Source organism: Saccostrea echinata, unplaced genomic scaffold, assembly GCF_033153115.1.
Source record: "Saccostrea echinata isolate AGI-Se365-2 ecotype Australia unplaced genomic scaffold, CSIRO_AGI_Sech_v1 ptg000006l, whole genome shotgun sequence".
Taxonomy (NCBI): domain Eukaryota; kingdom Metazoa; phylum Mollusca; class Bivalvia; order Ostreida; family Ostreidae; genus Saccostrea; species Saccostrea echinata.
Genome location: NW_026889755.1, coordinates 15,728,276 through 15,746,330, shown reverse-complemented (window position 1 = coordinate 15,746,330; position 18,055 = coordinate 15,728,276). Strand labels below are relative to the sequence as shown.

The 18,055-nt window shown below is 34.7% G+C and overlaps 1 protein-coding gene across 1 annotated transcript; it reads left to right on the top strand.

Annotated features, from left to right (window-relative positions):
- Positions 1–422: 422 nt before the first annotated feature.
- Positions 423–1,370, top strand: LOC133180442 (uncharacterized). The gene has a single exon (XM_061314970.1). The coding sequence runs from the start codon at positions 423–425 to the stop codon at positions 1,368–1,370; it is 948 nt and encodes a 315-aa protein (XP_061170954.1).
- The last annotated feature ends 16,685 nt before the right edge of the window (positions 1,371–18,055 follow it).

The window sequence follows — 18,055 nt, the reverse complement described above, 5'->3', positions numbered from 1 at the left end:
AAGAACACCATTTGACTCGTGATATTGATTGCTTGAAAACAAGTATGGTTAACTCATAATTCGGTGCAGATATTGCCAAAATTTCACATTTATTGTTGACCAATTCACATATTCAATAAATCAATAAATCTATTTCAACTCATTTTTAGATACATTTTAATATCATGACAGTTTTCCCTTTAATATGGTTCATATACTAGTATGATAGACATTAACTAATCTTTCGATTTGTTTGGGGGAGGGGGACTTGCGCCGCACGCCTTCTAAATATTCCAGTTGTGTCCTGTGTGTATTTTAAAACAGACACCTGTATATTTTATGCCTTGGTGGACTTTAATTCGTTCACAGCCCCACTTCATGATGTGTAATATTATCTATGAATGTCCTAAATTTGGATTATTGTTAGGCGGATTTCAACAAACATGGCAGTCAGTAAACCAAAATATTCGCCGGGCTCTCCCCAAGAGCATATTAAAACGTGTGGATTCCACGATTTACTTATTGATATTATTTGTGAGGACTGTGATAGATTTATTTGTGCTAAATGTGCTAAAACAGATCATAGAGATCATGACTGGAATACCATATCCTCGGAAGCCAGCGAAATGAGGAGGGGTCTAGTGAGATACCTGAAAAAGTTAAGCGAAGAGGAAATACCACAGATTGATCAGAAAATAGATGATATATCAAAACAGATCACAGAAAATGAAAATATTTGTGATTTTCAGATTGAAAGTCTAGGAGAACATTGTAAGGAAATAATAGCAAATATAGAGGAAACTAAACAAAACCACGAACAGGCATTAAGAGACAATCTGACTAAAAAGAATACACAAATGAAACAACTGCAATCTAAGTTAGAGAGAAATAAGGAACAGATTCTTGAGACAGTGGAATATATTACAAAGAACAACAATTTAATGTCTGATTATAGTTTGATTGACAACCATAGGGAAATGGCACGTTTTCTGAGAAATATTTCTACTTTCGATATAGAGAATTGTGAACACTCGTTGAAATACAGAAAAGGAGAAGTCAGACAAGACTTCCTGGACAATATGATTGGAAAGATTTTTGATTTAGACAACATCGTTCTTGCTGAAACACACTCATTTAAATATGGTGATAAAAGAATAATTGCATTGAAGGCATTTTCACAAGATCATTGTTACATCGCAGAAATTCATTCAGATTTTATTGGACAGGTAAACAAAAATGGCGACAGAGAAAACAAATTCAGTATTTCTCCAAATGACCTGTGTGTTACTGATACTGGTGATGTCTATATTACGAACTATAAGGACGATATACCATCACTCTTCTATCACAATCAGGAGTCGTCTCTAAAGTGGTCAGTAAAGACCCTCTGATTCCCGTAGGAATCTGTCAGTCAGTGGATGGTGGACTTTTGGTCACCTTCAGAGATAGTGAACCAGATATCTTTAAAGTAGAATCTGATAGCAGACGTTTGGTGAAACACGTTACATTGACTGGTGACGTCATCCATGAGTTTGAGCATCAAGGGGACAAAAAGACCCGTCTCTTTACGTTACCATGGCGAATCACACAGAACGGCCATACACAAATTTATGTTGTGAACAGGACAAGTTTGACTTCGGGTGATGTGGTGATTTTGTCTTCTTCTGGTCGTCTTATATCCGTTTATCCAGGTCAAAGGTTAAAAGAAAACTTTACTCCGTGTGACATTGTGTGTGATTCTTATTTTAACGTCCTCGTCTCCGACTTATACAATCATCGAGTGCATCTGCTGAGTCCTGATGGTGAATTCTTAAAATTTTTACTGACAGAGAGAGAAGTGAACGAACCATTCTCAGTAACATTGTTTAAATCATCATTTTGGGTAGGAGAGAACAAAGGAATTGTCAAAGTTTTTCAGTACCAAATTTAACATCGCTTTCCTGCAGTCTTTGAAATTGCCAAGTCATCAAAACTAAATATGGTTATAGCGAACTGTAAGCTTAATTGGGGGCGAATTAATATGAAAAATTGCAAGGAACTACCATCAAGTCAAAAATGACATTAAAAAAGGGAAACGAAGGGTGGAGGTCTTGTCTTTTTTTTTCAAAAAATTAAACATCTTTCTATGGGGAAATCTGAAAATAAACTCCACTTTACAGTAGTTTATACCTTAATTTATTGGTCGCAGCTGTATAGCATGGTCTTATATTTGCTAAAGAGTTCCGCTTTGTAGTTTAATGGGGTTAATGAAAGTGTAACGAGGATTGGATACATCGGTCGTAGCTAAATGGTAGAGCACCAGCACGGCTAGTGGGAGGTCCCGGTTTGGCCGACATTTCTCCCGCTTGTTATAAAAAAGAATAAAAGTTTCCAGTGAAAAAAATAGTATGTAGAATTTAAACTTTTTTCTCTGACATTTCAAGACAAAAAAGATTTAAATGTAACGAATATCTTATTTTACATTCGTCAATGCCGTGGTCCGTTTTCCTATGCATTTATAGTACTTCATCTAAGCAAAATTTCCTAATACACTTTCATTGGTATTCATAATTCTTAATTTTAATTTTACCTGGATTCCATAGCTCATACGAAATGGGAACTCCTCTTTTCTGAATATTCAAGAATAAAAAATGTGTGAAGTATTATTTTCTAAGTATGATACATTACAATAATACACAATTTCAACTTCTCATTTCTTCCTATCCGCAAAATTGGCAAAATGGAAATTAACCGTGGTTCCTTTCTTAAGTTGAAATGGAATATCCATATGATTCACTTTTTTAATATCCACCAAAAAGGTTAATCCAATTATTATGAACAAATATTATACTTTGGGGTGTAAATGTACTACTTTAAAAATTCTATATTAATTTTAAGGCAAATGAACATTAATTTCGCGAGCATATTAAATCTAGTTATATAATAGTATCTTTTGAACAATTATAACACATGGAAAAAAAACTTTCTGAAAAAAGGTAATGAAGAAAAAGATAAAAGTTAATGGGTCTGGAAAAAAATTATGGTCGTCTGGCCGTCAAACAAATTCTTTTTAGACCAGTGAGCTACAGATCTGCAGCTACATACTATGTATAGACTTGACCTCTGTGGATACACTAGAAGAGAACAGAGTGACGACTTAGTGATGTCCTTTTAGGCTTTATCAATACAGGTATTTGTGTGACTACTGAGTACGACTCGGTTTTTTTCACAACACAAATAATAGAAACTTAATCTCTTTGGAAAATGGAGACAAGCTTCATCTGAGGTGATAACGCTTTCCCAATAGTTAATCTGTATGATAATCTTTTAAGTGAAAAAACTTTAATAATGGATGCATTATTTCGCCGAATCACTTCCTTGTTCAGTTTTGTAAAACGCGTTGTTATGTGTTTAAAATTTCCACTTTTAACTCAAACTATTGTAAATTATGATCATTAAGGTCAAAATATAACAAAGGTGAAAAATTACACAGACCAAACCGTTGATGAAATGTATTACAAGAATTTTGAACGCCCCTGCAATGACACAATCAACAGATAAAAAAGGACAAGAAAATAGCTCCTTGTTTTGAATTTAATATCCTCATTAAGGAGTTATATTCTATATATCACAGATAACTAGAAACATAGCTCCATGAAAACAGTGAAAAGGATTATTATTATTGTTTAACGCCGAGTCGGCAATATTTCAGCCATATTTCGGCGTGAAAAGGAAGAATCATCACTGCTCCTGCTTTCTATGACTTTGCAAGACAAAGTGTCTAGCAGTAAACTTTTGCGAAAAAGAAAAAGTCAAACAGCAATTCACTTAAGGTACTCCGATCCTCAGGTTCTGAGAATCAAGAGTTGAGTAATTGAGAATGCTAAAAAAATGTCTCCGAATTCTCAACGTAATGGGTATTCACCCATGTTATTTCTTCACAAAGTTCATCATTGTAATTAATCATATTATATTAGGAAAATTATCAAATCTCTTTTTTTTTCTTCAGGAAACACGAATAAAAGCACCCACTATGCATTTCTAATTGAAAAATTGTCAGCAAATATGTTTAAGGATTTAAAAAAAAAACTGGGTACTGTAGTATCCAGGTATTTGGAGAAAATTGCATGTTTTTTTCTTTATACAGTACTTTAGTTCTTCTATTTACTTCAATTGTTATATAAAACATAGTGTAAAAAGCTTGTGTTATCATTGCAAGACATCACAGATTACTTCTAATCTCAGATCGTGCTAAAAAAACATTGGTATCTAATATAAGGCTACATTAAAGGAAATTTGATTTCTCTACAAAAGTTTTTGTACATTTATGGGGTACAAATGTCAACTTTTTAAAGGCCATTTCTAAGACTTCAAAGAACCTTAATCATCCTGAGATGTATGAAATGAAAATTGTTGCACGAAATGATTTCAAATTCAAGCTTCATTTTGAGACTTTTTAAATTAAAGAATAATTTTAAGTTATCGTTCCTGGCTGAGGAGCGGATATCCTTAAGACTAGACAATGTTCAACAGTCTCTTTTCTGAAAATTGTTAAGCCTATGCTCAAAGAACTGTTTTGTTTTGTTTTGTTTTGTTTTGTTTTTTTTTTTTTGTTGTTGTTGTTTTTTTGTTTTTTGTTTTGGTGTGGGAGAAATATCTGTGATATTATCGAGCAATTCCTGATATTAATGGTCGTGAGAATATTTAAAACTTTGAAGATTTATAAAACAGAAAAACTATTCACAAATAGTAAAATAGTTGATTTAGTGCAGTCCCATGAAATGAAATATGGAGATAACGAACAGTATTCAAACTCATAAGTCTATTCAAACTATATAAATTAGGAGCAGAGCAAACACCACCACCAAAAATATCAGATGTTGGATCAGGTGCCATGGAGGAGTAAGCATCCCTGTCGACCAGTCACACCCGCCGTGTACTCCTTGTCATGACCGGGTAAACGGAAAAATCCGTAGCAATTTCATTGCGTAAATAATGGCCTAACAATTAGTATGAAAAATCTCAGTCAGCATTCGATCTAATAATAGATTGCATTTGCTGATAAGGTCATTGTATCGACCATAGAACTTGCAAAATTATGACTTCAAACGAGACTGCTGATATCCTTGTTTCATCAACTTGTTGGTTAATAGCTTGCCTCATTTTAAAAATTGATCGCACGTAGAGCATGCTCTTGCATATCGAATCAAATGGGAGACATAAACCTCATTTGCAGGTGATAAGGGTATATTGCTACATAAATAAGGGAAGTTGAAGATTGAAAAGTTGAAGTCATCACGTTCATCATTAAGTTCTGTTTTTAGGTTATCATTTGGGTTATCATCCTTTTCAAGTAAAATATTCAAATATGAAATAGATGCGTCAGACTTTGTATTTCAAGTTTACTGGGATACATCGAATCGACATATGAATGAAAGTTACTATTGTTGATTGATAATACGTCTTCGATGTATCTAAATGTCGAGTTGAAGGCCACAGCGAGCGTTTTCTTCTTCTCATGTAGAATTTTTGAATAAATTCTGCTAAAAAATGAGTACAAGAATAAATCTGTTAATAAGGGGGTGCAACTGATACCCACGGGAATTCCAAAAGATTCTTGGAAGACCTAATCTCCAAAACTACATAGATATTGCGATGAAATAATGGTAAGGACTTTGGAAATCAAGAAAGGACAAGAACAGTCATTAAAAGACGATTTGACTAAAAAGAATAAACGAATGAAACAGTTACAATTAAAATTAAACACAAAAAAGAAACATCTCGGGACAGATTTTCGAGACATCTGAATATATAAGAGAGAACAACAATTCCATGTCTGATTATAGCTTGCTTGACAACAACAGAAAACTGACGAGTTTTTTTTTTTTGAGAGAGAGATATTGATGCTTGATGAAAGAAAGAATTGGGAACACTTGATGAAATATAGAAGAGGGGATATCAGAGATGACCTGCTGGACAATATGATAGGAAAGACTTTTGATTTAGATGATGTCGTTCTTGCTGAAACACACTCATTTAAATATGGTGATAAAAGAGTAGGTGCATTGAAGTCATTTCTGAAGACCTATGTTACATAGCACACGCTTCTTCACATTTTATTGAAAAGATAAACAGATGGCGAAAGGAAACAAAATTTAAAAGTTTTTCCCAATGACCTATGTGTTACAAATAGTGGTGAAGTCTATTTCACTGTGGGTATTTCCATAACCCGTCTGTCACCATCAGTAGTCGTTTCTGAAGTGCTCAATACAGATACATTGATGGCTGTCGGAATCTGTCAGGCAATAATTGTGGGATTATTGGCCACTTTTGTGGACAAGAATTCAGAATTTTACAAATTAGAGTCACACAGCAGACGTCTGATGAGACACATCACAGTGACAGGTGATGTCATCCATGAGTATGAGTGCCAGAAGGATGGTCAGACCAGACTGTTTACATTGCCGAGTCACATAGAACAGTAACGGTGACATCTTTGTTGTTAACCGGACAAGTCGCAGTACAGGTGATGTTCTGATAATGTCTTTATTTGGTCGTACATGTATGAAGACTGTAAGTTACGGTGGACAGAATATAATGAAGAACTTTGATCTAAGAGATGTAGTGTGTGACTCACTCTATAACATCCTTGTTACAAACAACAACTGTATCCACCTGCTTAGTCCTGATGGGGAATTCTTGAAGTTTTTATTTTTAGAGAATGCAGGAAACGACCCACATTCTCTATCACTGTATAAGTCTACTCTGTGGGTGGGATACTCTACTGGACTTGTCAAAGTATTTTATTAAGGAATCTAAGTTAATTGATTTGCATGTACATGTAATGTATTGTGATTTAATTCATTCATCTGAAATTAAAACGTATGTCCAAATCAATGGTGGATGTAGAGGGGCATGAGAATTCAAATTTTTAGAGATTGAGTTACATGTGTACAAATACAAAGAGAAAAATCAGCATGTAGTTAAAATGCGTACATAGTACATAAGAAAAGCAATCAATATCAAAGGAGAAATGGTTTCCTTGATCTTGATGCTAAAAAATTTCTTAAGATATTCTGCTATTGAAGTTCTCACTTAACTCGTTTTTAATATCTTCACTAAGATTTTGAAATTCTGACCCTTGGGTTCAGAATGCAGATTCAAGTGTAGGACCTAGCTGTAATCTCAAAATTTGTAGATCATGCACTTCTTTTTCGAGACACCTTATTTTCGCGAGATAGTTATCGACTCTTTATTAGCGAAACAGAATATTCACGAATTGTGGTTATTGCTCTATATTATCTTTAGTAATACTAATATACGCAGGAATGAAATTTTCGCAAGCATACTGTCTCGCGTAATTACGCGAAGATAAAGTTCCCGCGAATAAAAAGAGATTTACAGTATACAGTACCTTTGAAAATCTTATTTATTCCTCGACATTTAGCAGACAGCCTTTATGTCTGGTAGAATTGGCGTTTATGTCCTCTTAGCTCTCCAGTGAAAAGCTAAGTTTATAGTTTATTTAAAATGTGCTAATCTTGTTTACTGGCATTCATCAAGGAACAAGCTTCATAAATATGATAAAAAACTATTTCCAGCTAATTTGAGGATCCAGGAAAAATGTGTACATTCATTTGTATAAATTGTAAATCCCCCACCCGCACATAAATGAATCAGTTGATTTAAAGTACTGCAGTCCCATTCAAGGATATCTTGCTTAAAGCAAATCTTTGACTTTTGATTTGAGGCGTATTTTTACTATATACATGGTCGTTTATTATTCGGTACACACCTTGCCGAAATTTAATTGTTCAAAGTCCTACAATTATCTCTCAAGCACCAAAATTTAGATCATTGCTAAGTGTTTATCGAAGCCATTGGCATAAGTAAACATCCACTAGGATCTCCTCAAGAGCATATTGAAATGTGCATATCTCACTATTTACCTATTGATATTATATGTAAGGACTATGATGTAATTATTTGTGCAAAATGTGCAAAAGCAAATAATAGAGATTACAATAAAAATATCCTATCTTCGGCAGCCAGCAAAATGAGGTGGTGCGTAGTGAGATATCTGCAAAATATAGGCGAAGATTGATTGATTGATTGTATGTTGTTTTACGTTCCGTTCGAAAATTTTTCACTCATATAGAGACGTCACCATATACCGGTGAAAGGCTTCAAATTTAGACCTTTACTCGGCACTCGGGGCCATTGAGCAGTGAGGGTTCTTTATCGTGCCAACGCCAATCGTGACACGGGGCTTCGGTTTTTCATCCAAACTTTCACTTCAAAATGCTGAGCGCTTGGCGAAGGAACAGTTGCAACCTATTTTTTATCGACTTAGGTCAGTCGCGGCCGTGATTCGAACACACAACCTTCCGATCACGGAGCGAGCGCTCTACCGACTGAGCTACCATGACGGCGATCAGCGAAGAAGAAATCCCACAGATTGACAAGAAACTACAGCAGATATTAGAACAGATTACAGAAAATGAAATTCTGTATGATTTTCAGATTAAAAGTCTACAGGAACATTGTGGTGAAATGACAGGAAGGATCTTGGAAATCAAGAAATGCTAGGAATAGGCAATTAGAAACAGTTTGACTAAAAAGAATACACAAATGAAACAACTGCAAATAAAATGAAAAGAAACATATTTTAGAGATAATAGAAAATATAACAGAGAACAACAAATCAGTATCTGGTTATAGCTTAATTGACAAATACAAAGAACTAAAACGTTATCTAAGTGATACACTTTTGATAGAAAGAAGTGTGAACACTCGTTGAAATACAGAGGAGGACAATCAGAGATGACTTGCTAAATAATATGATTGGAAAGACTTTTGACTTGGATATATTGTTACTGCTGAACTCATGCATTTAAATATGGAGATAAAGAATAATTGTACTGAAGATATTTTCTGATAACCAATTTAACATAAAACAAGATCACTCAGATTTTTTGTACTGGTAAACAAAGCTCGCGAGAAGGAACAGAAAATCAATATTGTTCCAAAAACGGAAATGTCTATTCTACTGATAACTTTTCCATCAACTGTCTGTCACCATCAGGAACCGCCTCTTTAGTAGCCAATACAGATCCACTGACACCTGTCGGAATCTCTCCGTCAGTGGATGGTGGACTGCTGGTTCACATTGAGAGACAACCAATCAGAGATTTACAAATTAGACCCACACAGCAGACGCCCGGTGAGACACATCGCAGACGCCCGGTGAGACACATCACAATTATCACAATTACAGGTGACGTCATCCATGAGTATCAGGAGGATGGTCAGACCCTGTTAACATTTCCATACGGAGTCACACAAAACAGTAACAATGATATCTGTGTTGTGAACCTTACAAGTGGCACTACAGGTAATTTAGTGATTACGTTTCTCTCTGGTCGTACGAAGGCTGTTTACCGTGGACAGAACCTAAATAAGAACTTTTGTCCACCTAATGTAGAGTTTGACTCCCTCTGTAACATACTTATTACAAACCCATTTAACAAACAGATCCATTTGTTGAGTCTTGATGGGACGTTTTTGAAATTCTTATTGACAGAAAATGAAGTGAAGTATCTATACTCTGTATCACTAAATGATTATACACTGTTTGCGGGATACAATAATGGACTTGTCAAAGTCAATGTAAAGGAAGCCTGGATTCAAATCCTGGTCTGATTCGTCGCATTTTCTCCAAGCCAGTTGCATTTGGTCCCGTGCCATGCCCTGGAAGTGACAGGTGAATGACCGGTCAGGGAACAGTCTGGATTGGTGTCTTCGGGTGCTAAGACTTTAAATGAGGGAAGAATATAGTGGTCAGACAGGTTTAATCACTAGTTGCCAGATATCTCAGTTGGTAAAGCACTTAACTATTGGTTCAGGGAGCCAGTTTTCGAGTTTTGGTTTGGTCTATCGTCTTTTGTTTACGACATTGGTCAAGACTTCGATCGGTATATAGAGCACTGGACTGGCATGCAAGAGGCCCCATGTTCAAATCCATTCCAAGGCAGAAACATGTCTCTGTTACATAATTAACTGGTAAGCAATTTTGCATCAGATTCTCTTACCTAATTTATAAAAGCATTTTTTCTTTTGCTGTATTACGAGATTGATTGATTGTTGTTTAACGTCCCTCTCGAGAATGTTTCACTCATATGGAGACGCCACCATTTGCCGATGGAGGCTACAAATTTTGACCTACTCTCGGCACTCAGGGCCATTGACCAGTGAGGGATCTTTTTCGTGCCAGCGCCTACTGCGACAGGGGACCTCGGTTTATACGGTCTCATCCGAAGGACCAGTCTCCACGTCCCGCAGTGGGATTCGAACCCGCGACGTAAGGATCAACTCCTTACTCCGCGACTCTAGAGCAGACGCTCTAACCACTGCGCCACGCGGGCGACTTTGTATTAGGAGAAAGAAAGACATGACTACTTGCTACAATTTGCCAAGCAAGTAAAGATTCACTTGTCAGCAACAGTCTTACAGAGATGCTACAGAAAATATAAAGCACAGGCCAGGAAACAACTTGACAGTGCCCATTTAATACAGGTAGAATTTACATGTTCTTTGTTTTAAAATTGTGTGAACAATATTTTTTCTCAAATATCATATTATGGGTGATGTTAATTATGTTAATTGTAGAAATAAGCCAAATTGCCAAAATACACTACTGTTGAAGATCAGTATCTCGAACATCAATATCTCGAATGCATATAAAGTAATGTAGAGGTCACAACCCCCCTTTTTATGCATTTTAACCTCAATATATTGAATCCTTTGATATCTCCATTTTTGGCTCACCGAGTGCAAGATAATGAGGTTTACAGAAGGTAAATATGTACTGTGTGTCTGATAAATGGTTAGAAATAATGAGTTTAAACATTGATTGATTGCAGAACTGGGTAAGAGGGAGATTTTGTCGCATTAAGTTCTTGAAGCTCAAGAAGTCGGTTCTTGTGATTGAAACAGCAGCATTAAAGTGGAAACACATCCGCCGTCAAAAAGAAAAACAAGCAGGTACCATAATGCAGGATACACATTTGACAATGGTAATTCTTTTTAAGAATTAAAGCCTTACATCAAAATGCTGGTGCCCAATAATAATCACCCGTCCATCTGTCCATTTAACACCCATTTTATGTGATGGATGAAAAGCCAGGATTAAAAGGAGGCGTACATAGGAATCACCTTGTCCCTCTTTCTGCAGGGCCTGTTTGTACAATCGTGTTCGGACCATGACTTTCTTGATGAAGGATTGTTTATGACTTGGGGAGGGGGAGGGGGACCCTAACAAAAATTTACTATAGTTAAATATAGTTAACTATAGTTTACTATAGTAAAAATATTGATACTTTGATTTACCTTGAAACTTTACTCTGTAACTTTTTTTTGAGATTTCAAAGCTTAAAATCTCTTAAATTCGTGAATTTCATGGGCCCTGGGTTTGGGTTCTGGTGTGAGGGCGGGGATCTTTTGATTATTTAGTGAAAATGCATTAATACTTTGAAAATCCCTTTCTAAAAATTGGAAATAAAATGTGAATATACAAATAATAGTTCCATTTAATATAAAATATGTGCATGTATGAATTCAGAAACAAAAAATATAAAAATCTGAAATCCATAGTAACACTAATTTAATTTACTATAGTCAAAAAAAAAACTTTGATACTATAGTAAACTATAATTAAAATAAAGACTAATGTATATGATCAGTAATTCTTAGAATTTTGACATTGCTTTGGGTGGAAGAGATGTTTTTGAAATTAAGTAGCACATGAACTAATAGATGAAGAGCGCAATCCTTATCTCATCTTCCCATGCCAAGGGTATCTGATTCAATGCTCCGCATTTAGGTGGACCGGAGTGGATCAAAAACCCTTAACTTCGGAAGATGCCCTTATCTCTATCTTTCTTGCTTGCTTCATTCCTTCTCCCTTCTCATGTTTATAATCAATGTTTTATTTCTTTTTTTCAGTTTTGAAGAGAACATCCAACCCATATGCATTTTACAGAAATTTGTGTTAAATTGCTTAAATCTCCGTTATCCTCTCCTGTCAAAAATTCGGTCATTGTGAAATGTTTTGAATATCGTTCAAAATGAATCTTGTGTATAAAATTTGTTTTCAATATTTAATAGTTTATAATAAACCAACTATTGTTTGATACACATCAACCTTTAGTTTTAAATTATTTTGAAGAAAGAGACGTCTTTGTGAATATTTTAGTTAAAGTTATGATTTAGAATTAATATTTGACCCGGACTAGTAAAGCCAGCCCAACAATAAACAATAGGCCCAAGGGCCTTAACAGTTACCCGAGTATAATAAAACAACTTAAAGGATCTATAGAGTATAAAATAAACTGATAGATGAAGCTTTGTTGCCCAAAAGCAAGAGAAATGGGATGATTAGGATCAATGAAATCATTAGTGTAGTATTCAGTAAAAAAATGTAATTTATCACTATCACCATGCACACTATTAACGAACTATCAAAGCTTCTGTATTATATTCAACCCTATGTTATAACCTCTCACATTGGCCTCTCTTAATCTTTGATGAACATTTAATGAGACTAAGACAGGCCAATGTGAGAGGTTATAACATGGGGTTAAAAAAACAATTCTGGAAGAAGCACTCTTGCTCATCATAACTAAACACTTAGTTTCTTTGCTTTATAACCAGAAGCAGAAAAGAATATTTTCAAAGAAATTTTGCTTTTTCACAGAATAATCAATAGAGCTCCCTCCTCTTTCACCAGAACCCCCGACCCTGGGGCCAGATATTTCACAATTTTGGAAAATTGCCTATCATAACCATGCACTTTTTCAATTTACTTAAATAATCTTCAGGGGAAGAGAAAGGGATTTTCAAAGTATTAATGCATTTTCACTAAATAATCAAAAGATCCCCGCCCTCACACCAGAACCCAAACCCAGGGGCCATGAAATTCACGATTTGGGAAGAAACATACTTGCTCATCAAAACTATACAGTTAGTTTGTTTGCTGAATACCCAGAAGCAGAGGAGAAGATTTTTAAGGAATAATGCATTTTCACTATACAGTCAACAGAGCCCCACCCTAGTACCAGAACCCCTGACCCTGCGGTCATGAATTTCAAAATTTAGGTAAAGGGCTCACTGCTTATTACAATCCTGCCAACAGTGCGGCTGCTTGATGTCCAGGAGTGCAGAAAAAGATTTTTAAAATTGCATTAATTTTAATGATTTTGGCATCACCTTCCGGTCCCCAGGGGGGCAGGGGCTACGAATTTCACAATTTTTGTTTCCCTTCACCTATAGATGCTGTATGCCAAAATTAGTTGAAATTGGTTCAGTGGTTCCAGAGAAGAGGCTGAAAATGTTTAAAAGTTTACGACCGACGAAAGACGCACGAAGACGGACGAAAAGAGATAGCAAAAGGTCACCTGAGTTACCCAGGTGACCTAAAAATGTTTCATTTGATGTATCCTTTAAAATTGTCCTACCTGATAACTTTTTTTTCAATAATTTGAACTCTCTCTTTCTCTCCTTTTGTTTTGTTTTGTTTGTTTGTTTGTTTGTTTGTTTTTGTTTGTTTGTTTGTTTGTTTTTTTGTTTGTTTTTTTTAGTTTTTGATTTTGGGAAAGTACTAATGATTTGTATTACTTTTATTTAAGGATTACCATTTCTCTATGAAAAATTTTTGGATCGAAAGAAAATAAAAAAAGAAACTGTCTAGTTCTCCGGTATACTCAGTATACGAGTAATGAAAATATTAATAAAGTTACAAGTTTTCATGTTTGACATTTTATGTCGTTTATCAATGTGTTAGATAATTTAGATAATATCACAAAAAAACTACATGTACCTCCCTCCCGACCTTGAAAAATTAGGGTTGGAGTACATAAAACAAAGCAAAAACAAACAAACAAACAAACAAACAAAAATAAAATAATAAAGAACAAAGATAATGACAAAGGTATATGTCAGTCTAAATAATTGTCATCATTGAGATGATATTGTGAAGAATCGCACCCCATCAAAGCGTTTTACCTATTTAAAAAGATACTTATTTCTTTGTAATGATTAAGAAGATTTATAATACATATCTATCTTATGTGCATGTACAGACGGTGATACTTCCGTTTACAGTCATGCTTATCAGGAACCAAAAGAAGAAAAATAAATCTTAGGTTTAGCATTTCTTTGTTTTAACTGAACGAGATTTAACAACTGATGTCTGCACGAGGGGGAAAAAGTTTGGAATAGGGGGAGGAGAACAGAAAGAATTTATGTTATCCGACATCGATAATAACATGCACGTATGTACATTATTGTTCATGACATCGCTATTTGAAATTGATTTTTTTATGAATAAACAAAAAGACATATTAACAATGTAATAAATAATCAAATTTGCATCAACACCCATCCCATTTAAGTACGTTTTTGGAGGGAGGGGGTGTCTTGGAGAAAACTATGTGAAATTAATCTTTTTTTGAAAAAGACGCAGTCACAAGATTCTGGCTCCGGGGGCCATAAAACTTTGATGAGCTTACCCTGTATTACAGCTAATGGCAACGGTGAGAGTTTATCAAAAGCAAGTCAAGATCAATTAAGGTCAAGAGATCAAAATAGTAATGGTGAAGGTTAAAGTTTTTCAAAAGTAAGTCAAAGGAGGTCAAATGGTCAAAATAATATTGTCAAAGGAGGATCTTGTCATAAGAAATACACATTTGAAATATGAAAGCCATATCACCAATCATTCAAAAGTTATGGCCAAGGATCACGTTTTTCAAAAGTAGTTCAAACTCCAAGGTTAAGGAAAAAAGGTTAAAACTGTTGGTACCCAAGAGAGGCTCTTGTCACATGAAAAACACTTGTGAAATATGAAAGCCCTAGCGCCAACAGTTCAAAAGTTATGGCAAACGTTAAAGATTTTCAAAAGTAGGTCACACTCTAGGATCAAGATCATAGGGTCGAAATTGTTGTTATCCAAGAAAAGATTTTCTCACAAGAAATACACCTGTGAAGTATAAAGGCCCTAACACCAACAGTTTCTGTTCAAAAGTTATGGCTAAGGTTAAGGTGTGGTAAAATATTGCAAAAGGGGTCAAACTCCATGGTCAAGTCCAAGAGTTCAAATACGTTGGTACCGAAAGAAAGTTCTTGTCACAAGAAATACACTTGAAATATGATAGGCATACAAGTGAAATATGAAAGGCATAGTTCCGACTATTTAAAAATTAAACACCAACAAGGTTTATTTTTTTCGGACAAACAGAAAGACGGACGGACAGGGCAAAACTATATTCTCCGAATTTTCGATTTCGGGGACGTAAAAACAAAATAATTTTAGTATTTGAAAATATGATGCTACTTCTGATAACGTTAATGTTTGTTATGCAGCTTTTATAATTGGGGAGCCTAAAATTTTCAGAGGTTTTTAATTTCTGTGTAAAAGAAAAGGAAAAATGACACTGGATCCCCTTCGGATATACGGACGCCTTTTAAAAAAACGGTAAAGAGGATAATTAGTAGAAAATTGCCCTCCCCCCACCCTCCCAACACACATATGTGAAATAGAAATTTCATGTTTTAGTAAGTTGTTTAGTTTTATTTACTTAATTATTTTTTCTTTGCTTGTCGAAAAATTCCGAATCTTACATTTCTTACATTTGATGTGGACATGGCCTCCCCCCTCAGAAAAAAACCTGGATCTGCCTCTGCTTATGTTGCTCATATGAACTATTTTGATCCAGAAATAATATTATGATGGCTGAGATGCTCCTATGAATGAGATATCATTTATGTTAGTTATGATGCTCCTATCAGCTGTTTTATTTGATTAGTTTAATCATGCTGACAGTGGAAGTATAATATATATGCTTTTTTTTGGATCTCGTAACCAGCCTATGTAAAAAACCATACATATTAATACCTCGAATGTTTACACGGATCCAGGATTTTGCATGGGATCCATTCTCATAAAAAATATAGAGTTTGGAATATTTTTAATATACGTTTAAAAAAACCAAGAAATATATCCATAGGACACGAATGCTCTGTCCAGAGTTCATTAGTAATGCAACACGAAAATTTGTTGTGTGTGTGAGAGGGTGTGTGTGTGTGTGTGTGTGAGAGAGGGTGTGTGTGTGTGTGTGTGTGTGTGAGGGTGTGTGTGTGTGTGTGTGTATAAAGTTTGGTAAAAATACCATGAATAGTTTCTTAGAAACATAGGTAATGGTAAAAAATTGAAACAATTGATAAATTTTCAACAAATAATGTATCATGCATAAGCTTACATAAAAATATCGAGAAAACATGTAGTTTCTATGAGCAAAAAAAACCAGATTGAGAAAAGTGAGGTCAAGGTCAAAGGAAAGACCAAGGTCAAGAAATGTTGATGATGTTGAATAGCTCTGATCAATATGCATTGGCATATGAAGTTTAATAAAAAAAATATTTTGATTAGTTTCTTTAAAACATTGTTGACACAAATTTGAAGTCATGGTCAAAGAAAGGGTTAAGGCAAACAAAATTTGATGTCACTGAATATCTCTAATCAATATGAATAAGCATATAAGATTAAAAAAAGATATCTTGAACACTTTCTTTGAAATTTAACTAAACACAAATGTGAAGTCAGGGTCAAACGAAAGGTCAAGATAAAAAAAAGTTGGTGCTTTTGAATAGCTCTCATTCAGTGTATTCAGCATTCTCTGCAGAAATAATGTGGCCATTCAAATCAAGTGTCATATGAAAAGAGGAATATCGAGGGTGCTTTTGACATTAACTCCAAAAGAGCCATTGGTTTGTATTTAAAGTTTAACTTGTTTCCTCTCTTATTTTTTTCCTTTCAATTTACACTTGCATATGTGTCAGGGAAAATCCAGAAAATTTTCAAATAAAGGGGGGAGGAGGGATTAAAAAGGAGGTGTTTTATATTATTATAAATTTATTAAATTTCGAATTTTTAGTCCTTGTATTCATATAGATGGATGTTTGAATTCATATATGAAAATGATAATTGATATAACAATAAATTTTTTTTAGCCCTTTTCTTATCTTCTAATTTATCTTATTTTACCCTGCTTTTTTAGGTCTCCTGTGGATGATGAAGGCTATATTAAAATTATCAAATTTCTCTTAAACTAGCCCGATGACCTACCTTGAATTTTTTATATGAGTTAGAATTCATGATCATTCAATTTTGTCAATGAAAGTTAGAATTCTAGAAAAAAAATTACCACCATACAAACAGTTCATCACCTTTCCGTAGACAACGAGAAGAATTCTGGATTAGAAAACTAGGGACAGCCTTTCCCTATGAATGTAATGACAATGTCGATAGTGTTGGAAATCTTTCCAGTCCACAGTGTAACAATGTAAATGTAATGGGACTTTTTAACCATACACAGAGACGTAAGCGTAGTCATGGGCATCGGTCTTACAATAAACCTTTAATACACGATGTCTTTTTTGATTCATTACTACCTTACGTAAATCAACAGTTAGGTCTACATCATATTCGCACCAAACTTTACTCTGTCCCTTTGAAACTTTTTCATAGTCTTCTTGAAAAGGTCAAGGAAAGTCCATTTTTTGATTCCTCGACTCCAGAATATAGGCTCGGATCTGTGATTATGGATATTGCAAATCATAGGCTTTTTAAACCCCCACGTTTTACTGAAGAAGCAGCTAAAACAGTCCGTTTTTCCCTTAAACTTCAATATGCCAACAAAGGAATTGACGCGGTTAATATAAGGTAATATTCTTAGTCACAAAAGGGTCCAGTCTTGTATTCCACCATATTTCAAGTTAAAGACGACACCTTGTATTTCCTACAAATATACATCGAATATTGCTTCCAAACTTTTTAATTACAAGGAAACTTTACAGTGCTTGGATATCGAATATATCTGAAACATAATCCTCCATCGTGTTCATGTTCTTCTTTACCCTATAACTATAGTCCTGCTGGACCCGTTATTACTGGTGACGTAAATATAGTTAATAATGAGGACCTTAAATCACTAATTTTAAAAGGCCCTAAATATAGGGAATCCCGATCCTTCAACTGGCGTCG

What these genes read in the sequence shown, in the direction of transcription:
- LOC133180442 (XM_061314970.1), top strand. Translation starts at nt 423, where the DNA reads ATGGCAGTCAGTAAACCAAAATATTCGCCGGGCTCTCCCCAAGAGCAT.